At 42.1% G+C, this 24,635-nt stretch overlaps 1 protein-coding gene across 1 annotated transcript in view; it reads left to right on the top strand.

Annotated features, from left to right (window-relative positions):
• The window catches only part of sdc2 (syndecan 2), a 72,549-nt gene extending 50,231 nt beyond the window's left edge, over positions 1-22,318 (top strand). Inside the window, exons 2-5 of the mRNA XM_080441778.1 lie at positions 3,138-3,252; positions 10,240-10,412; positions 13,625-13,754; positions 19,384-22,318. Of these exons, the coding sequence (XP_080297904.1) occupies positions 3,138-3,252; positions 10,240-10,412; positions 13,625-13,754; positions 19,384-19,547 (582 nt within the window). The 3' untranslated portion in view covers positions 19,548-22,318. The remainder of the gene's footprint in view (positions 1-3,137; positions 3,253-10,239; positions 10,413-13,624; positions 13,755-19,383) is intronic.
• The last annotated feature ends 2,317 nt before the right edge of the window (positions 22,319-24,635 follow it).

Raw genomic sequence — 24,635 nt, 5'->3', positions numbered from 1 at the left:
GGCTGTATCAAATATGAATGAATATCATAAACGATGCAGAGCCCACCCCCCTGACAAAAACGCCAGGGTGGTGTGTTTATGTTTGGAACACAGTTCTTATATGACGTGATCTAAGATTCCCAAATGGGGATTTCAACACAAAAAATAAAGCCACGAACCCTGGAGCAGCGCCCTCTACTGGCCCTCTACTGGCCCTCTACTGGCAGTGACGTCAGACTTCGGTGCTCTATACTGTAAAGTGCAGTGGTTCTCAACCTGAGGGTCGGGACATTGTTTTGTTTTTTGGGGGGGGGTCCCCAGATGACAGTAAAGTCACAATTTGATACCTAATACCTAAAAACAGAAAAGAAAAGAAAGCCACGGCCTGAAAAGCTTGAGAACCACTGCTGTAGCGTGGGTCGGGAGAGAACAATTTTTTTTTGCAGTACATGTTCTCTCATTGGATTAACTTCTAGCTGAAATTACAGTGAAATTAACCACTTTCATTCTGGCGTCTGTATTTTGTTCGTGCCGTAGGTAAAAACTTCTAAAAATCGCTTAAAACAGCTGATTGGCAAGCTCACAACGCATCACATCCTGACATGTTTTGACCAGGCACATTGACTAGTGTTTTTAGGCATCATACAGTACGTACGCTGTGGAATACGGTTAAAGGAATGCAGAAATTGTGCAATGACGTCAAAGACGCATTTAATGTCATCACGAGGACATTTCCGCATTAAGCTATAAATACAGAGAATATGTAAGGTCTTTTTTTGCTAAACTAAATACACAGGATGATCTCCTTGCATCATAACAATGGGATTTAGGTTCAAAGTCGGCAAAGTGTGCCTTTAACCACTCTCGACGTGGCATGATAGCTTGTGATCTTGTAGATCTGTTTTAGCGTGACATTTGTCATATGACAAAGCATAAAATAGGGCATACGTTCATAGGTCAAGTCCTAGGCATCCAGAGAGAGAGTACTGTTGAGCTTAATGACATGCATCTTTTCAGGGACTGATTTAGACAGACAACCAGTGGTGTAAAGTAACTAAGTACATTTACTCAAGTACTGTACTTAAGTACAATTTTGAGGTACTTTTACTTTACTGGAGTATTTCCAATTGTCTATACTTTTACTTCTACTCCACTACATCTCAGAGGCAAATATTGTACTTTTACTCCTCTACAATTATTTGAAAACTTTAGTTACTAGTTACTTTTCAGATATCAATTATTATATTATAAAACATACATTAACCACTTCAGCCCTATTTTATACCTATAGGCTATTTGAAAATAGCCGATCTACAAGCTCACAACGCGTCACAACGCGTCACAACGCGTCACAACGCGTCGCATCGCGACGCGTTGTGGGCTTGTAGATCTGCTATTTTCAAACATTTTAGTACTTTTACTTTTGGTACTTTAAGTACATTTTGATACAGTAATAATTCAGACGTATGGTGAATTTACTAATGCAGTGGAATAGAGATTTGAACCACCTCCCATGAGCGTTTATAAATGAGAAATTAGGTTATTATCTTGGCCAACCAAGGAAGTAATTGTTTTCTGAGGTATTTGTGTCTGAATGAAGATTCTGAAGCTGATCATCCCACCCAGGGTTGGATTTACTATAGGGGGGATCCATGCCTCTGGTCATTAATTTTTATCATCGCCGGTGGGGATATGTTTTATCCCGGCTTCTGGTCAGACTGAATTAACCCATTACACATTCCATGCCAGAGTTTAATCTCATAATGTACTCACCAGTGCCAGCGTTTTATTGTTGTTTTTTTGTTTTTATCATGTCGCCACAGACCTCGCTAAATAAGTTAAAAGTGCGCGTTCATTTGGTTCTAAACACACAGCGGATCCGTGAGAAACGTCCAGCGAAAACAGTTTCCAAATGCGAGCCGCCATCTTGAAGCTACAGCCGATACACGCTAAACAGTGATCAGCGAGGAGAAAAACAACAAACCGAGAAAATCGAGTTTTAAACAGGATCCCAGACAGGAAGCGGATACGATCGAAAAAACCGGAACCCGAATAATTCCGTTTCCGACCGAAAACCGGAAACGGAAATGGATCAAAAAAATTCGGAAAGTGCACCTTGGGCGATTAACATGGGAATCGGCGGTTCGCGTAGATCTACGCGACTGGCACGCTGCGGCTTTAAATAGGTTCGCGTAGATCTACGCGATTGGCATTCAATGTGTTAAGACCTGAGGCGATTCTAAATTTTTTTTTTTTTTTTCACGATTTTTCTAAAATAGCATATCTACAAGCTCATAGCGCGGCACTCGCGCTATGAGCTTGTATATCTGCTATTTTTGAATAGCCAAAGAAATCTAAAATGACACAGACGCGTCCCCGGTCTTAATGGGTTAAATACATGCGTTTCCTTTTTGGGAAATGTAGACCTGCCTACTAGTCTGATATGTGTTTGATATAATATCATTATTTAACAATTCAATAAATACAAATGTATGTTCACCACATTAACCCTGGAATCCCTATTTTTGGGCAAATTTGCTAAACGTGTGAAAAGTTTTCTGTTTTTATGTATTTATTCAAAAATAGCAGATGTACAAGCTGACATGTTGCCATTGCAACACGTTAGGGCTTAAGTCGTTTAGAAAAAAAACCTGCCCCTCCAGAATACTGTCTGTATCTTCACTTTTTTGGAGCGATTGTATTCTTATATGACGTTGATGATATTATTGTTGTTGTGTATTTCGATTTTCGATTCTTAAGAATGTTTTCTAAATCCTATCCTTTTTTTTCAAGATTTTTCTAAAATAGCAGATCTACAAGCTCATAGCGCGGCACTCGGTGCCGCGCTATGAGCTTGTAGATCTGCTATTTTTGAATAGCCAAAGAAATCTAAAGTGACACAGATGCGTTCCAGGTCTCAATGGGTTAAACTTTTTTATATCTGCAATTGTATTTGCTGCAACATTGTATTATTTGCCCATTCAAAGGTGTTTCGAGAACCATATTTTCCATCGTTCGATGCAGAATGAAGACATTCATACCTTGTTGTGCTGCCCTGGAATATACTATTGATAAGCGATAAAAAAAAAACAATGCGTTTGTAAAATCTTGCTGTAATGGAGGAGATGCTGACATGTTGCATCGCTTTGTTTGTGCAGATAGTGGAAGCGGCCAAGCCCTCCTCGCAGGCTGACGACATGTACCTGGATGACGCAGGCTCGGGAGGTTTCTACCCTGAAGATGATGATGATTTTAACTCAGGGTCCGGCTCAGGTAAGACCGAACACACACACACACACGCACACGCACACACACACACACACACACACGCACACGCACACGCACACGCACACACACACACACACACACACACACGCACACGCACACGCACACACACAGATTATACAGACATACACATACGGTACATACAGTACAGTATACATTACATGTGTTTGCCAGTGGTGGAAAAGTACTAAATGTTTATGTTTTAAGTATCAATACTGCAATTTAGAAATACTCTGTTACAAGTAAAAGTCCGGAATTAAAAATGTACTTGAGTAAAAGTACAAAAGTATTGGTATCAAAATATACTTACAAAAGTACAAAAGTAAAAGTATTCATTATGCAGAATGTCCCATTTCACAAGTTTTCAAATGTATAAGAATCTTTTGAAAATAGCCGATATACCTCAAAATTGTACTTAAATACAGTACTTGAGTAAGTTTACTTAGTTACTTTACACCAATTGCGTTTGCAGACACACATTTTACACACCCATGTACACACCTATTCAATTCAATTCAAACTTTATTCCAGACACTCAGGCGGTCCATAGAGCACATACAAAAAATGTACAAAACACACACAATAAATTAAAATAACATAAATAGAAGCTGACTCTACATTGTTTACGCAGCCTGGACGAGTACCGGAGACAGCTCCTCCCAGGATTGACTATATCCTCAATAATACTGTTCGGGGACAGGCGAGACATGAATCCATACATGTCTCGCCATACATGTGAGAGAGCCTCACATGTACTGTATGGATTCCTCACTGTCTGACACACATACCTGCACACACGCGGCAACACTCTCTAGAAAAGTGCTAGACGGGCTTGCCCAGCCAGGGCTGTGTAAGTTGCGGACAGGGCTTGAGGAAGCTGGGGTGAAGTAGTATTTCAACAACACACGCGATCAACCAGAGGCGTCCCTAGGTCTCTACTAGGTTGGGGGCTTAGCCCCCCAGGCAATGGAGGCACACGCATGTGTCCCCTCCCCCGCGCACGCTTTATTTCGGTTTTAGGGTTAGGGGTAGGGTTAGGTTCCAAATTGGAACATGCGATTCCAATTTGGGGTTGATTGGAATGTTGCATTCCAATCAATTGATGTATGCCGTGTTTTTGTTAATAGGCCCCTATTCACTAATTCCACTCAGTATATCAAAACCCTGTTTGATGGTCATGGGCTCTTGACTCATAAAATCATTTGTATCTACTTTGTTATTAGTGAAATCGATTTTCAGTCTGTGTTGTGTATAGGCCCTTCAATGTGTGATTAAAGTTTGGGGTAGATTGGATGCTGTGTTCCAGATTTTGGGCATTTATTTGTAAAATGAGCCCCTCACAAATATTGGAAGGCAATCATAGCCAATCAAATGGAATATGAAAAATCTGAATGATACGTGTTCACATGATTCCAGAGATAATGTATGCAATGTTTAAACCTGCAGGTGTGCAGAAAATGCAAATTTTTTTGATTGTATGACCTATCGTTAAGTCATAGACCACAATATAAAGCAGCCTGTTATAACAGCACCATGAGGCCCATTAGAACATTTTGGGGGGGAGTTGCTTCTTTGGAATATTGGGAGTGTGCATCTAAAGTTTGCCGTCGGTGGAGATTAGCTACGTACAGACAGATGGACCGACACATACACATACAAACGGGCGAAAACATAATCTCCGCCTCCCGTCCAATTGGCCTGGCGGATGCTTTCACCTTGCTGTATGATGACAACTTCAAGATTAAACAAATGCACCTGCGGGTGCAAATCCTACCTGCACCCACAACTCTTGTTCTGCAGCTGTCGACTGTGACCTTGACCTTTGACCCTTTGACTCAAAACGTAATAATCTGCTGATCATTCCCACCAGGTTTCATGAAAACCTGCCTGTCCATTCCCGATTTTGACCTTGACGTTGATTGTAACATTGACCATTGACCTTTCCCCCTCAAAAGTTAATCACCCGTTCAGGGCAGCCTACTGGTCATTCCTTTCAAGGAAATCTGCCTGTCCGTTCTCAAGTTATCTTGAGACAGGACCAATTACAATACCCTGCCGTGCATTGCTGCAGGCAGGGTACATAGGATTGTGCTTCAGGTGACTAAAGCTAAGACATCTCTCCTCATCTAGTCTAGCAGGGACACAGACATTTGCTCTCTCTCTCTCTCTCTCTCTCTCTCTCTCTCTCTCTCTCTCTCTCTCTCTCTCTCTCTCTCTCTTCGTCTGTCTCTGCCTGTCTGTCTGTCTGTCTCTCTCTCTCTCTCTCTCTCTCTCTCTCTCTCTCTCTCTCTCACGTACACACTAATGCTCTTACACTTGTTCTCAATTCGCAACTTACCCGGTGAATTTCGATTCTCTTGTCACCCTGAGTGCCATCGACGAGCCTGAACATTCCGCATGTCTTTTTTATGAGTTCCTCTGCTCCACTCGTTTATAAGTAACTGCACGAAGATAGTGTTCCAGGGTCAAAATGAGTGGCTTCTCACTGAGCGGCAAGACAGTCTCTAGAACTGCACTGAAAGGTTATGGTAGAAACAGAATAGCTGGGAATTATCTAGGTTCCTGCATAATATCACTTTTTTATGAATCCATTACAATTGAAAATGACAAATGAAGACACATTAACTCTTTCACTGCCAAGAGTATTTTCATAAAGTACTCCCCCAGTGCCAGAAATGTGCGTTTTTTTTAATTTTTTTTAATTTTTTAATTTTTCATTCAAATAAATTATCTGATTGGGTTTTTAAACCCATAATACAGTTCTACCAGTAGAGAGCAACAAATCGACACATTGATGACCTCGCTGGCTCACTCGCCCCCTCCCAAACAGGCTCACGTCACATCCGGTCATAACCGGATGTTGACATTTTCGACAATCGTTGATCGGGCTAAATTACGATGCGATACATGACTACGATGACTGATCGTCACCCAGACCAAAGAGACTAGACCTCTCCGTTCGTTTTTTATACCGTGTGAAAAACCGTGACTTTCCCTATTCTGGCCGAAAATGACCGCGGGAAAAAAATGAGAACCGGAAACGGAATCTGCGTCATGAAACCGGAACCCAATGAGTCTGAAGGAGTCAGGAAGCGAAAGTGATCATGAAAAATAAACAGAATAGCGCGACCACAGTCAAAAGTAAAAACTCGGGATTTCTCGTGCTGGCAGGGAGGGTACTCGGGAAAAACTTGGGATATCTCGGGGCGTGGCACTGAGAGAGTTAACTTGGTTGTCCTTGATTTACAAAATAACATTGTAACTAGATTTGTATTTGCAGGAATTAAAACGGTGCAATTACTGTTTATTTAATTTATTTGACATGGACGTCATAATCACATTGGAAGAACCTGATGCATTGTTTAACCCATTAAGACCTGGAACGCATCTGTGTCACTTTAGATTTATTTGGCTATTCAAAAATAGCAGATCTACAAGCTCATAGCGCGGCACCGAGTGCCGCGCTATGAGCTTGTAGATCTGCTATTTTTGAAAAATCTTGGAAAAAAAAGTTTTTCGATTTTTTTCAAAAAACTGTTAGGATTTAGAAAACATTTCCAACCACTGAATGCAAAGTCCTCGCGCCAAGCAGCACGTTGCCTCTTGATCTGCTGTTTAATGAACTTTCAACATTCTTAAATAGAACTACTGCTCACTTTGACTTGATCATTTACCCTGTGTTCTTTGTTGACTAAAGGCAACTCCGCACCAAACAGACTCGTCCAGACTATTGCAGACTACTCCAGACTGCAACAGACTGGTATTCGGTTGGCAAAAGTTACCATTTAAGTCTGTCAGCCGACTGGCCATTCATGTGCTAATTTGACTTTTAGCGTGCCAGCGTTGCCAGGTCTGCTTATTATAAGCGACTTTGGGCTTGTTTCCCTGCAAAGCCACTTAGGGATGTTCCCAGCGTTTTTTCTTCACTGACGTGCAGTGGTGTAAAGTAACTAGTACATTTACTCAAGTACTGTACTTAAGTACAATTTTGAGGTACTTTTACTTTACTGGAGTATTTCCAATTGTCTATACTTGTACTCCACAACAATTATTTGAAATGTTTAGTTACTAGTTACTTTGCAGATATAAATCATTATGAAACATACATTAACCACTTTAGCCCTATTTTGTACCTATAAGCTATTTGAAAATAGCAGATCTACAAGCTCACAACGTGTTGCGATGCACGCGTTCTGAGCTTGTAGATCTGCTATTTTCAAACATTTTTGTACTTTTACTTTTGGTACTTTAAGTACATTTTTATACCAATACTTTAGTACTTTTACTCAAGTAAATGTTGAATTCCGGACTTTTACTTGTAACAGACTCAGAGTACATCTATTGCATTCAAGCCTGGAATTTCGTCATTTTAGGGGCAAGGCCACTTGGCCTTTGGTGTTGTAATTTTTTGGAGGGCACTTTTTTGGATGGCCTTCCTGCCAGGGCAGGAAGGCCATCCAAAAAATAATAACGATTTTTAAGTCCAAAAATGATTTTTAAGTCCACGGAAATAATGCATTTAACTTGAAGGTTAAGGATGATTGTATTTTAATATATTATAAGAATAGTATAACTATCTGTGAAATATTACCCATTTATTTCACAAAATAATGTGTTGGCAAATGACCAATATTTAGTTATATAGGTCTCAATATGTCACATTCAGCCCTGGACTTCATTGACTGAAGTAGGGGTCACATTAATCACATTAGATTCACAGAATGTATTTTACCCACAAGTTATTTTCATTCAAATGAAATGTGAATGAACTTGCACTAATAATGACTTTAGTTGATTTTTCACTCTTTAAAATATAGTATTTCTTAATTATTAATAATTACTGCTTGTAGATTGGCTATTTTCACGATTTTAAATTGTTTTTAAATAATAATAAAAAAGGAACATACAAGATTTCCACCCGACAGCCATAATATATAGCCAATATATGGTTCTGTATCAGTATATGAGTCCGTTTTTGAAGATTTCATTCTAATTGGCTACTATGCCTGAATATGAATTTCATGAGCCTGGGTAGGTCACCCTGGCTTGGCGGAGATATGCCCTGTAGCACACTCCGCACAGCAGCAGCAGCAGCAGCAGGTGAAAGCAATTCACTTAATTGCTCGTTCTCTCTCCCTCTTTCCGTCTCCTCTTTCTCTCTCAATCTTTCACTCTCCCTTTTTTCACTTTTCACCTCTCTCTCTCTCTCTCTCTCTCTCTCTCTCTCTCTCTCTCTCTCTCAATCTTTCACTCTCCCTTTTTTCACTTTTCACCTCTCTCTCTCTCTCTCTCTCTCTCTCTCTCAATCTTTCACTCTCCCTTTTTTCACTTTTCACCTCTCTCTCTCTCTCTCTCTCTCTCTCTCAATCTTTCACTCTCCCTTTTTTCACTTTTCACCTCTCTCTCTCTCTCTCTCTCTCTCTCTCTCTCTCTCTCTCTCTCTCTCTCTCTCTCTCTCTCTCTCTCTCTCTCTCTCTCTCTCTGCTTTACGAGCCTATTCATGCAATGCTTGAACTCCCACTCAGAAGGACATGTTTACATACTTGCGCATTACATATTTATACATAAACACGGATGCATGTGACTCCGTCACTGGACAAATTTACACACCTGCTCCCAATCACCACAGCGCAAAAGTAGGGCAAATCAATCAATCTCTCTCTCTCTGGGAGCAACAACAAGTCAAGAAACAGTGAATGTAGGTTTTCATAGACATGGTCGCTTGTTTCTCTCACATAATCTGGCAACACCGACAGCCCTCTGTTGTCACTGCCACTGCGCTACCAGTCGGCTAAAAAGCTGAACATGTTCGGTCGGCTCTGGGTCGGCCGAAAAGGTCCCGACGGACCCCCCGACGGACCCCTAACCGACTGGCCGACGCTTCCCGAAGCCAATTCGGCCCAAAATCGGGCCGACTCAGATTGGTCTGGAGAGGGCTTAAGATTAATGGCATTTACTCTGATCTCTCTTGTAAGACACTCTGGATAAGAGCATCTGCTAAATGCCTAAATGGTAAACTGTAATTGATTGCAGTTCAAATCTTGCAGTGTGACAGTTTCTGAGAGCAATACATCAGCCTTGTGTGTACTGGCCTTTGGGCAAATTATGATATAGTGTGGTTGGCAGCGTTTCAAATGAATAATTTATGTTGCCGGGGGTGCTGTAACTTTGTCAGTCATTATCTCTAAAATATACATGTCCTAGTGTTTAAAAGTGGCATTTTGACAACAAAGGAGAACCACATGAACCCTGAATATTCAGCGAAAATAGCCAATCTACAATGTGACACAATGTTGTGAGCTTGTAGATCGGCTTGTAGATTTGGAGTGGAGGGAAAAAAGGAGGGTGCCTAGTAAAGGCCCCTGGGGGACTTCGGTCAACAGAGTATATAGGGTTAATAAAGTGGTTAAGTGATCTGCCAAATAAGCACTATCTTTAGTTTAAGTATAAGAGTAGATTTTCGAGTCCTATATTGTGCTATTCAGAGCAGTGGTCACTGAATTATGTCTGGATGTTAGGTTTGTGACGTCCACCCACCCACCCACTGTCCACCCACTGTCCACCCACTGTCCACCCACCGTCCACCCACCGTCCACCCACCGTCCACCCACCGTCCACCCACTGTCCACCCACTGTCCACCCACTGTCCACCCACTGTCCACCCACCGTCCACCCACCGTCCACCCACTGTCCACCCACTGTCCACCCACTGTCCACCCACCGTCCACCCACTGTCCACCCACCGTCCACCCACCGTCCACCCACTGTCCACCCACTGTCCACCCACTGTCCACCCACCGTCCACCCACTGTCCACCCACTGTCCACCCACAAGTACATTTTAATATAGGATAATAATAATTTGGGTTTCCCAAATTTTCTTTCAAACAACTCATTTTGAACTCAATGTCATGATGATGTCATATGTTGTTGATGTAGTATTTACCTTGTGACCCCCCCCCCCCCCCCCCCCCAGGTATAGGAGAGGACATGGTGGTAGAGACGGTGACGGTCAGTATGGTGTACATTGAGCCCAAAGCCGCAGAGCCCACCCAGGACACCACCAAAGACTTCACCCCCAAGGTGGAGACGGCCACCGTCAGAGACACAGCCAGGGACGACTCGCCCAGGAAACCGCTCAGAACAGAGGTGAGGAGGACACGTGATAAGATAGAAATGCATGTGAATACGTTTATGTGGCGCCGCTACGAATGTTGGCGTCGCTGGCGAGTGTCGACACGACACTCGCCAGAAGCTCACAACACGTCACGTTGGCCGTGGACAGTGGTGGGGAAAGTACTCTAGTAAAAGTATGATACTGTAATGTAGAAGTACTCTGTTACAAGTAAAAGTCCAGATTTTTATTTACAAAAAGTACAAAAGTATTGGTATCAAAATGTACGTAAAGTACCAAAAGTAAAAGTGCTACAATGTTTGAAAATAGCCGATCTACAAGCTCACGCTTGTAGATCGGCTATTTTCAAATAGCCTATGTATAAAATAGGGCTGAAGTGGTTCATGTATGTTTTATAACGTAATAATGTATATCTGCAAAGTAACTAGTAACTAAAGTTTTCAAATAATTGTAGTGGAGTAAAAGTACAATATTTACCTCTGAGATGTAGTGGAGTTGAAGTAAAAGTACAGACAATTGGAAATACTCCAGTAAAGTAAAAGTACCTCAAAATTGTACTTAAGTACAGTACTTGAGTAAATGTACTTTAGTTACTTTACACACCTGGCCGTGGACAGATGCACATCACCATTTCAACGGACAGAAATGAACTGTTCATTGCTGTATATGCACAGAGCATATTCAAGTTTTAAACTAGCAGTTGTGAAGCGATAGACAAGACGACTAAACATGCATAAGCAACGAGGACAGCTCTGGCGGTCTGGTGGTCCGAACCAGCATGCCAGCTACTGCAGCGAGCTGCTGTCTGCCCAGGCATCAGCGCTGATGGGGCGGAGAGACGTGCAGACGGACTCGTTGCAGGTCATTTGAAGCTTGTTTGAAAACAATCTATAACTTTTAGACCAGGGGTCTTCAACGTTTTCAGGCCAAGGAACCCCTAGCTGAGAGAGAGATGAAACGGGGACCCCCTACTCTATATTGTATAAAATTGTGTTTCAGATTAAAGTTTTTTTTTTTACTTAGTCTGCTCTTTTTTCCCTCTACACCCATAGCCTCTTTGCCAAAAATAGCCGATCTACAAGCTCTCAACGCCTCGCAGCGCGAGGCGTTGAGAGCTTGTAGATCTGCTATTTTCGGCTAATGGTCCCCTCAGAAAAGGAATTCTAGGGTTCAAGTGGTTAATGTAAAAAAATTAAATCCTATCACACAAAGATTTGGCGGACCCCCTATAGTAGCTCTGAGGACCCCCTAGGGGTCCCGGACCCCCTGTTGAAGACCCCTGTTTTAGACGATAAATAATTAATGTAGTCACTTAATATTTATTATTTTGCCATCCACAGCTGCTATTTAGAAAAACGAAACAAAATATGCTCCTCTCCATACAGTCCATTTTTTCCACAACAAGCAGTCACACACGCTGACACGTGAGTGACAGCTGTCACTCATAACGTCGGCAGCTGTCACTCATAACGTCGGCAGCTGTCACTCATAACCTCGCCCAATCATTGCTTTTAGCGTCTTGCTTAGCTTCGACACTCTTAGCTTCGACACTTTTGTATCTGAACAGGGCGTGATAAATATCCTCTGACTGAGACCCTGGGAGTGGTGAAGTAGTAATTACGCTGCCAGTGCCAGGGTTAAGGCTATGTTCCCTGGTCGGATAGTAGCATTCTGTGATATTATGAGATTACGCAACATAAAGTGATCCGTGACTCGGCGCGGCGGAGGAGACGACCCAGCAGCGGCGTTATCAAATCCCCTCTTAATGCCAAGAGGCCTGAGGTTTGTTCCCGGGGATAAAGATCAAGTTGGTAATCGTCGCACATTACGAGCGGATTATGTCTCGGTCAGAGTCATAATCTCCGTATTCATGGACCCATCTCAGATCAGCCTATATACGCCGGACTCCTTACTGGACTGTGCTCACCACTTGCGTTGTGTGCTGCTACATCTGTTTAGGATTTGTAGTCAAGATCTCCACCCCCCGTTAAGCCAAGCCAGAAGACACTCAGAGCTCCTTCCAAGATTTTTTTTTCTCTGCCTCTGTCCCTACTTCCTTGGCCTAAAAAAAAAAAAAAAACTGGTTCGGTTCCATGTTGATTCTTTGTTCCCTTCACTCATCTCCTTGCCAAACCATAAAACGCATGGGCTCAGATCCTTTTTTGCGCCTTTGCTTTCCTTTCTTTGCCCCTTGCATTGATAAGCTGGGTCTCTGGCAGAGTTCCATTTCATCCCTCCAACCTCCCCTACGAGCCTCATGGACAAATCATTGGGGCAGTCTGGAATAGCTCCATTTTGTTCTCATCCACCCCCCTTGGACAGGCCTATACATATGACTGGCTGTAGGCCACGGTTTAGTCCCCTGGATGTGTTACTTACTAGACCCTCCAGCTGAGTCAGCGGAAATTGGACGGATGCCATTTTGAACCTTTTCCTTGCTATTTTATTCCCTCGTTGTGTTCTCCTCATTATTACACAGTCCTTATCATACCCGAAAAGTACTGCTGAGCAATGGTGGAAAAAGTACTCAAATGATTTACTTTAAGTAAAAGTACCAATACTGCAATATAGAAATACTCTGTTACAAGTAAAAGTCCAGAATTCAAAATGTTGCTTGAGTAAAAGTGCAAAAGTATTGGCATCGAAATGTACTTAAAGTACCAAAAGTAAAAGTACTCAAATGTTTGAAAATAGCAGATCTACAAGCTCACAACGCGTTGCGATGCGACGCGTTGTGGGCTTGTAGATCGTCTATTTTCAAATAGCCTATGTATAGAATAGGGCTAAAGTGGTCAATGTATGCTTCATAATATCATAATTTATATCTGAAAAGTAACTAGTAACTAAAGTCTTCAAATGATTGTAGTGGAGTAAAAGTGCAATATTTGCCTCTGAGATGTAGTGGAGTGGAAGTAAAAGTACAGAAAATGGGAAATACTCCAGTAAAGTAAAAAAAATCCTCAAAAGTGTACTTGAAGTACAGTACTTGAGTAAATGTACTTAGTTACTTTACACCACTGCTGCTGAGTTAATGCTGTATTCATCTCCCCAGCTCCTTTGAACAGGCAGACAAGTGTGACGGTGATTTTGAAATGTGAAAATGTAAACTCTCCCTCCCACTCACTATTTACACCTCTATCTCTCATTCTCACCTTCCTCTACCTTGACTTCCTCTTTGATTTTTTTTACATCCGTATACTCACTTCCTCCTCTGTCCCCCCCCCAGGCCCCGGTAGCAGCTACAGAGGACATGCGTAGGAACCAGATGACCAGTACCACCAGTGCCCCCGGTTCGCCCCAGGAGCCCATCGAAGTCCGCTCTGAAAACCTCTTCCAGAGAACAGAGGTTTTAGCCGGTATGTACCTACTGCAAGGCCCCGCCCCCCCCCCCATAGCAGTGGTTCTCAACCATCTTCATGTCAAGGACCCCCCAGTGGTGGAAAAAAGTACTCTGTTGTTTTACTTTAAGTAAAAGTATCAATACTGCAATGTAGAACTACTCTGTTACAAGTAAAAGTCCGGAATTCAAAATGTGCTTGAGTGAAAGTACAAAAGTATTGGTATCAAAATGTACTTAAATGACCAAAAGTAAAAGTACTAAAATGTTTGAAAATAGCAGATCTACAAGCTCACAGCGCTGTGAGCTTGTAGATCGGCTATTTTCAAATAGCCTAGGTATAAAATAGGGCTGAAGTGGTCAATGTATGTTTTATACTATACAAATGTATATTATCTGCAAAGTAACTAGTAACTAAAGTTTTCAAATAATTGTAGTGGAGTAAAAGTACAATATTTGCCTCTGAGATGTAGTGGAGTAGAAGTAAAAGTACAGACAATTGGAAATACTCCAGTAAATTAAAAGTACCTCAAAATTGTACACAAATAACGATTTTTAGCAACCTCTGCTGGTCACTACCGTCACTGCATACAATTTCCGTAGTCCTCGATTACCCAGAATTCCATTTGTTTTCACCGGAAGCCGGAAGCGTTTCAAAAAGCGTTCTTTTAATTGTTTTATACTATCTGCGGATCGTTTCTCTTAGCCAGTGGAGCATTAGTTACCATGAGCTGTGCTTTCTTTTTCTGTTCTTTTTCGATCTTCCAATCCTACATTCTCTTAAAATCAGCGTGAGGTTCCTTTTTGTTATTAGCGCGGTAGTTCCTGGCCAAACAGGAAACCGTTGCGGTAGTTCCTGGCCAAACAGGAAACCAGTGCATTTCCGCCTCCGTTTTCCGGCCACATGGCGTCATTTTCCCGGGAAAGTCCCCCCCGACAGCGTTCAATAGAAAATATATAAATAAAAGGCTTCCGGGGGTGAAATTCATGGAGTGGGTGTTGTGAAACTTTTGCCACTCACAAAAGATATACAATTTAACTTTAGTTTTGTTGAAAACGTTACCTAGTATTACTTTAAGTACAGTACTTGAGTAAATGTACTTAGTTACTTTACACCACTGAGGACCCCCAAATTGATATGTATTTGGCCGTTGACCCACATCTGAAAATATAGAAGATTTGTGTATTTTTTTTGTGTAAAAGACAATATTCCAAATGTTGTCATTTGTTTATCGGCAGTGCAATTGATGGGTTTGCTAGTTTGACATAATTGTAGCAGTGGCATTGGTACAGCTGGTGTTAAACGAGGTAGCTTACGATTCCCAGGTTCATCTGGGAATCGCAAGGTTCTCAGTTCAATCCCGGCCCCTCTTGGCATTGTGTCGCAGTATAAACCCTAGCTCCGACGGAACCTCTCCCTCCGCTGTATAGCTCCGAGATGAGGTTCCTCGTTTGTTTCTGCCGTTTGCGGTAGACATTGTCGCACATTTTCCACTTTACATGTTGTCTTACCCCTTTCTGCACATCGTATCCAAAAAGTTAAGCATTTCCGCCACTCTCTCAGATGTTTTAAGTTCTAGCGGACCATAAAAGCTATCCAACGAGTTGAAGAAAGTATTTAATTTGCCTCGGTCTTCATCCGGTTACATGTTTTTAAGACATTGCGCAAGAGTTGCGCCCGTAGAGATAACATTACTGATTCCCCTACTGGTCAAATGTTGAATTGCATCTTCTAATGCAAAATATTATGGAACCGGATGAAGACCGAGGCAAATTAAATACTTTCTTCAACTCGTTGGATAGCTTTTATGGTCCGCTAGAACTTAAAACATCTGAGAGAGTGGCGGAAATGCTTTACTTTTTGGATACGATGTGCAGAAAGGGGTAAGAAACACGTAAAGTGGAAAATGTGCGACAATGTCTACTGCAAACGGCAGAAACAAACGAGGAACCTCATCTCGGAGCTATATAGCGGAGGGAGAGGTTCCGTAGGGGCTATATGCTTGGGAGGGGTGACAATCACATGTTTAATTCCAGGTATGAGACAAAGATAGGGCTCGCAACTCACTTTTGTGCTCCAGGTTTTATTCAAACAAAACAGCTGATGATACGACGTTTCGACCCTTTCGGTCTTTTTCAAGTATAAACAAGAAAGCAGGAAATGACCTCTTTTTATACAGAAATGAATGATTTTGGTTCCCAGCCCCACCTGGTGATCAGGAGCCAGTTGCACCACATCACACTAAGTAGAACTTAGTGTGAGGTGGTGCAACTGGCTCCAGGGGCGGTACCAAGACTTAATAAACATTTTATCAAAAGACAACACTTCATCTTTTACATTTTTTTACAAAATATTTTTAGAACATTTTCTTGATTGTTTCGACAGTTTTTTTTAGAAAAAGGCTTTAGTAGAAAGATAAGTTTTAAAAACAGTAGACTCTATTCATTTGATCAACAGACAGACAATAAGGTCTATGCTTAATACCTGCTGACAAACATTTTTCAAAAAATATTCCTCAAAAAAATACTTTTCAGAACATGCATTTCTCAAAAAATACTCCTTAAAAACGATATATCTTCCAGGTATGTACAAATGTACTTGGACAATGACTCTACCTTTCCATTTCCCCCAAAGGACTAAAAAGATGGGCCTTCGTTGCATTAGTTTTCCAACTCAGTCTAGCGTGTGCCCTAGCCAGTGTGTATGTTGTACTCCAAATAAAGGGGAAGAAGGAAGTGATATTTGTTTGCTGGTTAGATACGGCTGCGAGCGCTAATGCATTAGTCAAATTCGTACATTGTCAGCAGAATATTGGTGACACACCCACAGCGATGGGTTTAGGCTCTTAATACTTGGGAAATCTCTGCGCTGCCGGGTTATTTCATTAGCACCTGCATAGAACTGGAGGAAAAAAAACGTGGTGGGTAGTTATCGGCCGGGTGTGCGGTTTCACCATCCTCAAACTAGAGGTCGGGTTCACCAGAGGCAACTTGCAAAACTATTTTTCTTTCTCAGCAAAGGTGGAATTCTTGGAGTTGGTACATTCGAAACAATTGCTAATTAATTGAGCCTCTTTGTATTGCAGATGAGGTTGTTACATTTTTTACACATTTTGGTTACATGCTACAGTAGTTTTACTGCCAGAGCTATTGCACAGATCTATTACTTATCTATCATCTATTATGAGAAGTTGGATGCTAATATGGCGTGTATGAAATTTTCATTATATCTTCCATGTGGTTCCCAAAGCACATCATGGAAATACCATCTTCAGTTTGGTGCTCTGTCAGTGAAATTCACAACTTTTATTATGCCGTAGTTTCTCAGAGGCCAGCCTTCTAGAAGTGCGTTAACACGCAACACACCGCCTTTGCTGTGCATTGTTGTGAGCTTGTAGATCTTAGCCGAATGTTCACCCCCAAATATGGAGGGATGCTTGGGTTCATGTGGTTAAACATGGCGTTTACCTTCTAATGTATCTCAAATTCCTATGTCTTACTATACAGTGTGTCAGTATATCTCTGTCTGTGAACAGATCAGTGTTAGAACCCTAGACAGTAAGTCCTACCATCTCCACTCCTCAAAATAATTGCTTTGAATAAATCCGACAGGCATCTGTGGAACCTGCTAGGGTTCACGGTGCGGTGGCTGTTCCTCACTTCTATTCAAATATGCAAGAACTGATCGGACTCCAAATTGCTGCGTTTTCCCCCACACGTCGCAGACAGAAATTGATTGGCACTTTGTTATGATATCCATCTGGCGTTTGCTATCTGCGTAAACGGGGACAAATCAGGACACCGCAGATGAGAACTCATCCCAAATATCTCTCTCTCTTTCTCTCTCTCTCTCTCTCTCTCCCTCCCTCCCATTTACATGCTTTGATTTAACCTTTTGTTTATTGCTGTTGGATTGAGAAAAATTGCAACAAGCCTTAACTGGATTTATATAATGTTTGGGAACGATAACTTCGATACGTTTTATTCGTTGTGAAGCTCTCTCTCAAAAGGTCTGCGAGGTTCACTAACTTTTTGTCAGTTGTTTTGAATTATGGCAGCGTTGGTCTCTGCACTGCCAAGGCTGTGTCGCTTACATGGAATGCAGAGGATTACACAAGTAAATCTTATGGATCATGAGACCCTGTGCGTAGAAACAAACCTCGTTCACGTCCCTCCCCATCTACTTTTGAAAAATGTGTCTTGCGCCGTAAAATACTGAGTGTTACGGGTCCATTTGGTTACATTCGTACGCTTTTCTGAGTTACAAATGGATAAATTAACACATCTTAATGTGTACTTGTTGATAACCAAATAACCCGTAATGTCCCTATTCTGGGCATGTCGTAATAAGCGAACATTTGGTGAAAATAGCGGATCTTCAATCTCACAGTGCGTCGCAACGCACTGCGTTGTGAGCTAGTAGGTCGGCTATTGGAGAGATTTGTTGTAGAGGGAGAAAAGAAGGGGGCCAAGTATAGACCCCTGGCGGACTCCGGTCAACAAAAGTATTAAAGGGTTTAAGTGGTTGAAGGGAAAGTTTGGTTTTGGGGTGATTTTACTATTCTTTTCTGCCTACCAGGAGTTAGACACACTCGTGGATAAACCCAAGGTTTTGAAAAGACAACGTGTCAGAACGTGTTAGGCTTGTCTTCTTCCAATAAAAAAAAGAGCATTAAATCATTTTAACAGTGTATTCTAGGGAGTTGCTGTCATCCCATGACATGGGATCCATTTTGCAATCTTGATTTCTCTTTTGGCAAACACCCTTGTCCTGAAAATAGCTGTTTTCATGGTGGCGGCACACTAATATGACATGAAGTCACCTTTGTTTTGTTTTATGTCTACGTGTAGTTTGAAGGTATTTTGAATAGTGAGGTTAGCCTAGCTTAACCTAATTCCTGGGTGTCAATGGGATAAAGTAGCAGCTTCTCTCGAAAGTAGGGAAATAGACCTTCTCCAGATCCAAACTGATCGTTTAATACTTTGTAGTCGTTCCGTCTATACTCCCACAGACCCAGGAATTGAGCTAAACTACACTAAGCTCACTGTTCAACATAAATTCATATTGCATGCAGAGACATGGAAACAAAGGTATCCATTAGTTTGCCTAACTCTGGGTAAGTAGCAAAAATAGCAAAAATAAGTGTTCTTAAAGTAGATTTTGACACAAAGAAAATTGCTTGTATCAGCTTTAATCTAGTTTATTGTTTATGCTACTACTACAGTATGTACTCACTGCAGTGCTGGTAGCTGGAGGTTAGCATTTGGACCGATGCCAGGCTCTGTACCTATGGGGCCACGGGGCCACTCAACATGTGGAAAGCTAAAGTGGGGCAGAGGGCAGGTTGTTGTGCAATGAGAGACTCTAAACAGATTAGTAAACTATGGAGCACCTCGTAACAGGCCTAATTTGGGAGGAAATTGATGTAAGCTCATGTAGGGAATTAGTCAGGAGAAACAGAGATGCCTTTGGGGGGCCATAGAGAAAGCCAGATTTTATAATATGAGCTGGCTGGGTTTCATTTAGGGTTCCCTTGATGTTACTTTGCTGTTGGTTTGTCCTCTGCCGACATTATAACCTCTGTTTCTCTCTCTCTCTCCCTTCTTTCTCTCTCTTTCTATACCTCTTCACCTCCATCCCTTCTCAGCTGTCATCGCGGGCGGAGTGATTGGCTTCCTGTTTGCCATCTTCCTCATCCTCCTCCTCGTTTACCGCATGAGGAAGAAGGACGAGGGCAGCTACGACCTGGGCGAGAGGAAACCCTCCGGAGCAGCCTATCAGAAGGCCCCAACCAAGGAGTTTTATGCATAGAAGCCCCGCCCCCCTCTCGCCACCATGATTGACAAATCAAAAGTGATAGTCGAATGACAGTCCACGACAACGACAAACCCTGTTCAAACACGACAAGAAAAACAACAAATGTCACAAAGTTATAAAGTTGATTGAGGAAAAATAACATAAAGGAAAGCTTTTGCATAGAGTATTGTAATTAAGACCTTTTCTTTCTCCTTTTTTTTTTTTAATGAAAGCCAAGCATTGCTTATTTTATGGCAAATCTGTGTATTTAAACATTTTTGTGTATTATTTGAAACGGCTGAAAAACAAAAACAAAAAACAAACAGGATCTGTAACGTTGAAGAAACCGGTCACATCTGTCTTCTGTCAAAGGAGCTTTTCTTAGTCGCTGACTACTTTTTAACTGTAGCAGTATGTTATTTGTAAAGAAACATTTTAAAAGTGGAAATAATTGAATATAATTATTCTGTATCAATCCTACTTCCTTTTTTCTTCTTTTTTTTGTCCTAGCATGTCTGATGTTGATCTCTAAAGGTGTATTTCATTAATTTATCTTTTTCTCTGATGTTTAAAAAAAAATGCCTTTGTAGTTTTGATGAAGCTCTTTTGTCTTCACATTAATGCTGATAACGTTCAATGTAAATGTTCTCCCTTCAGGTTGCAATGTTTATTTTATTTCTTTTTTTGTTTTGTCTTGTCGCTCTCACACCAGTTTTTAGTGAAAGGTGAGCATTTCACTTTGTTCATGTTTGTTTGTTCTCTTTTCAGTGTACCTCATGGTCATAAATCAGCATTTCTTTACGGCAGCATATTATGCGTATACCCAGGAATCGGTCTTAAAAAGCTAAGCTGTGTCAGGGCTCGAGAAAAATCGCAAAAGACTTTGGCTTCGGCTTCGGGCTCTGTGTCTTGCAGCCATTTTTCGTTGTTTTTTCTATTTAATTGCATTCGACGTTGTATTGCACATCCACACTGCATCGCTTTCCTGCCGGTACCAATGCAGCTCTGGGTGTATGTAGCGTTTGTGGGGTTAACTTTGTTTTTGGCCCGTGGCTTTGGCCCTCAGCCACCTCCCTGATGTGTGTGTGTCCCTAGTTTTCTCTGACTGCCTCTGCACACCAAGTCACATTCTCCCCCTCTCCCCCCCTCTCGGTGGCACTCTCATTTTTTTGTAATCAGATTGGAGCACGGCCCGTTGAGTTGTCGCCCCCCCCTTCCCCTTTTTTCGCACTCAGCCATGTGGAGCCACCCACCCAGCCCGTCGGCTCGCGAGCAAAGCCATCCAGCCCCCTAGAGACTGGTGTTATTGTCTGAGTCCCTGTGCTGATGCTTTTGGCCAAGAGATCCCTTTCATCGGAAGCCTGCTATAATGTGCTACCGCCTGGAAACACAGCAGACAGATCTACCCAATTACAAAGCACATACCTCTGTGGCACGGCCACGCCACGATTCTCGACTGGCGACGTGTTTGATAGATATAAACAATAAGGCTGTCGCTGGGGCTGTCCCCGGTGATCAGTGGTAGGCGTTGAAAATGGTCTCGCGAGACACTGTTGCGGTCCTGTCGAGGTGTTTTCAGTCGAACGTGTTTGTGGTCAGCACATTTCAAAAGGAGCGTCAGGCCAGTATGTGATACTCGCCCTGCAGCTTTGCAGGTGACCCCGTTTGCTACGCCCCGTCGCGTCTTTAAGAAGAAGCCCGGCGATAGCGCACATGATGATGATGATGATGGCCAGGTTGTATACCACAGGAGACATCGGGTTGGCTTGTGCACGTGCCATTCTGCATCCCAAGATTGAAACAAAACGGAACGGAGGGGCACGCAAATGACCAGCAGACAAAAGCGTTGACGCCACATTATAGGACCTGCCGTCTTGTTGTCGGGGCCTGCCACCCTCTTGTTTTAACGTATTCTCCATTCTACGTGACCTCGCTAAAGAATAGAAACGCGTAAATATCCAGCAGGTTGTGTGAAGTTGCCTTTTTTATTTTTTTTTGTTCAAATGTACAGTAATGTAAAGTAGGTATAGATGCTATCGTCATCTAAACTCGTAACACACGACCGTCACAAGGCCATTCACTCTTCCACGCCAACTTCTTCCTTCTCCCTCATCTCGTCAAGCTCTTCCTCATCTGCTGTCCTCCTCCGTTCTTCACCCTCTGCTCGCAAACCCCCTCCTCTCTCTCTCTCTCTCTCTCTCTCTCTCTCTCTCTCTCTCATCCTGTCATTGTATAAACTAAGGTACTCGACTACAGGAGCAAAAAACCCAAAGACTCAACAATATTTCCATTCCCACCATCGCCTCATTCTGTACTGTACGTTCATACAGTAACCCACCACCTCCATCGCCTCATACAGTCCCCCACCCCCATACTACCCCCCCCCCCCCCCCCGGCCACGTCTCTGCTCTTATTGGTTCATTCTTTCCTTGATCTCTTATTCCCTGAATATCCTCTTCTTTTTTTTTTGCTTTTTATGTCTATTAGAGACATGGCCATTGAGTCCAATTGCTTATTAGTATATGAAAAGATATATTATATATATAAAAAATGTATATTCACAAATGTTTTAAACCTTCAAAGTGCCTACCATTTGGAGATGTACTCACTCTATAGGCGAGTGGGTGAGACGGGTGCGTACACAAGGCGGGGTGGAAAACGACTTGACTGGCATTCTGTAAGCACGGATGACTGTAAATGGTAACTTTTTTTTAGTCTTACAAAAGCTGACAGTATTGTACCTATAAGTTGAAACAACACTACTGAATAAACATTGTGGCCTAATATCCATCTCCTCGTCTCCTCTTGTTGTGCGTCACGTGTCTCCTTACTGCCTTTTGCTATCTACTCAACCACTTGACCCATTAAGGCCTGAGGTTCCGATTCTACACAATGTCTTCTAAATCCTAACAGTTTTTTGGAAAAAACGTATGTTTCTATGTCAGTGGTTTTCAAACTTGTATATGTATGTGGCCGCGGACCCCCATCTCAAAATATGTTGTTCCAGGGACCCCCAGAAGCAAAGATTTGAGTTACAAATGTTCGCTTTGAAAATATATATATTCAAAGATTTGCACAAATGTTGTACATTTTTCAAAAATAGCAGATCTACAAGCTTGTAGCGCTGCACTCGGTGCCGCGCTATGAACTTTACTTTACGAGTGTGCACTGGCCAAGAGAAGAGGCAAATAAATGTTACACAGCTCTGCATTATGAATATGAACATTATTGTCATTATCACTACACTAATGTTTGGAGTGTGTGTGTGTGTGTGTGTGTGTGTGTGTGTGTGTGTGTGTGTGTGTGTGTGTGTGTGTGTGTGTGTGTGTGTGTGTGTAGGCCTACTATATTCCACTGTAGACCTATGACCCTATGACTTGGGATGTTTTCCAATACTGTAAAGTATTATGTTCTCTACCCATTACTTATAATGTATGATATTGACCCTGGTTGAGGATTGACAGGGGATTATCAGTGTAGAGATTAGAAATCTTCATGTGCTTATGGGTCCCATCATATCATTTTAGCGTGCTAATCTGACCCAGTTACAGGAGGAGATTAGCGCGGCAACGATGGGGATTAATTGTGTGCAGGATTTGAGGGTCGCTGGTAAACCTCAAATTGCACGCCTCAGCGTGGTGGGAGGAGAAACAGCCAGTGGTGGAAAGATAATGATAATGATAATGAATTTATTTATATAGCACATTTCCAGACAAGTCACAAAGTGCTTTACAGAGCAGAATAAAAAGAACAATCATGATAAAACTTTGGATAGAAGCTGTTACAGACGATAAAGCAAGTGGCATACATACATACAGATATACTCAAATAAAACAAAAATGACAGTAAAATTTAAGAAAAGGCCTTAGTAAAGAGATAGGTTTTCAGAAGAGTTTTAAAAGATGATACTGAATTTGCACGTCTTAGGGTGACAGGTAGGGCGTTCCAGAGCTTGGGGGCCCGGACTGAAAAAGCTCTTCCACCCTTTGTGATGAGCTGGGGTGTGGGGGTCTCCAGGAGGGCTTTATCCGAGGATCTGAGGCTGCGTACAGGCCTATAAGGTTCCAGCATGGCAGAAATGTAAAAGGGGGCCTGTCCATTCACGGCTTTAAAGGTCATAAGTAAAATCTTAAAATCAATTCTAAAATTAACAGGTAACCAGTGAAGAGCAGCTAAAATGGGGGTGATATGGTCACGTTTCTTGGTGTTGGTTAAAATTCTAGCAGCTGAGTTTTGGACTAATTGGAGACGTGATATTGATTTTTTGGAGAGGCCTGAATATATGGAGTTACAATAATCTAAACGAGAAGAAATAAAAGCATGGATCACCTTTTCTAAGTCTGCAGGTGTCAGGAAGCTTTTTACTCTGGCTATGTTTCTTAGTTGAAAGTAGCAGGTTTGAACAGTGCGTGTCACTTGGGGATTAAAAGTGAGGCCAGGGTCAAAGAGCACACCCAGATTACGGGCCACCTCCTTCACATTCGGGGAAAGGCTACCGAGCTCTGAAACAAAGTGTTGTGTAGAATTTGGGGGACCAAAGATAATAATTTCAGATTTTGTCTCATTGAGTTCTAAGAAATTGTTTGCCATCCAGTCCTTGATATCGGAGAGACAAAGCAAGAGATTGGACAGATTTCCTGTAACGCCGGGTTGTAATGGGATATATAATTGTGTGTCGTCTGCATAGCTGTGAAACTGAATGTTATGTTTGCGGATAATATTGCCAAGGGGTAGCATGTAAATAGAGAACAGGAGGGGGCCTAGTATCGATCCTTGCGGTACCCCACATGTGAGGGGGACTGGAGGGGAGGAGGCTTCCCCGATCACCACTGAAAATGATCTGTCTTTTAGGTATGAGCGAAACCAGTTTAAGGCTGCTCCTTCCATGCCAACCCAGGATTCTAAGCGATTGATTAAAATAGAGTGGTCAACTGTATCGAAAGCCGAGCTTAGGTCAAGGAGGATTAAAATTGAACAGTTGCCAGTGTCCGCCGCAAGCAATAGATCATTTGTAACTTTTAAAAGAGCGGTCTCTGTGCTGTGGAGTGAGCGAAAACCAGACTGAAAAATCTCAAAAATACTGTTAAAATTCATAAAATCAAG

Source organism: Gymnoscopelus braueri, assembly GCF_963280865.1.
Source record: "Gymnoscopelus braueri genome assembly, chromosome: 11".
Taxonomy (NCBI): domain Eukaryota; kingdom Metazoa; phylum Chordata; class Actinopteri; order Myctophiformes; family Myctophidae; genus Gymnoscopelus; species Gymnoscopelus braueri.
This window is presented reverse-complemented; position numbering and strand designations above follow the sequence as displayed.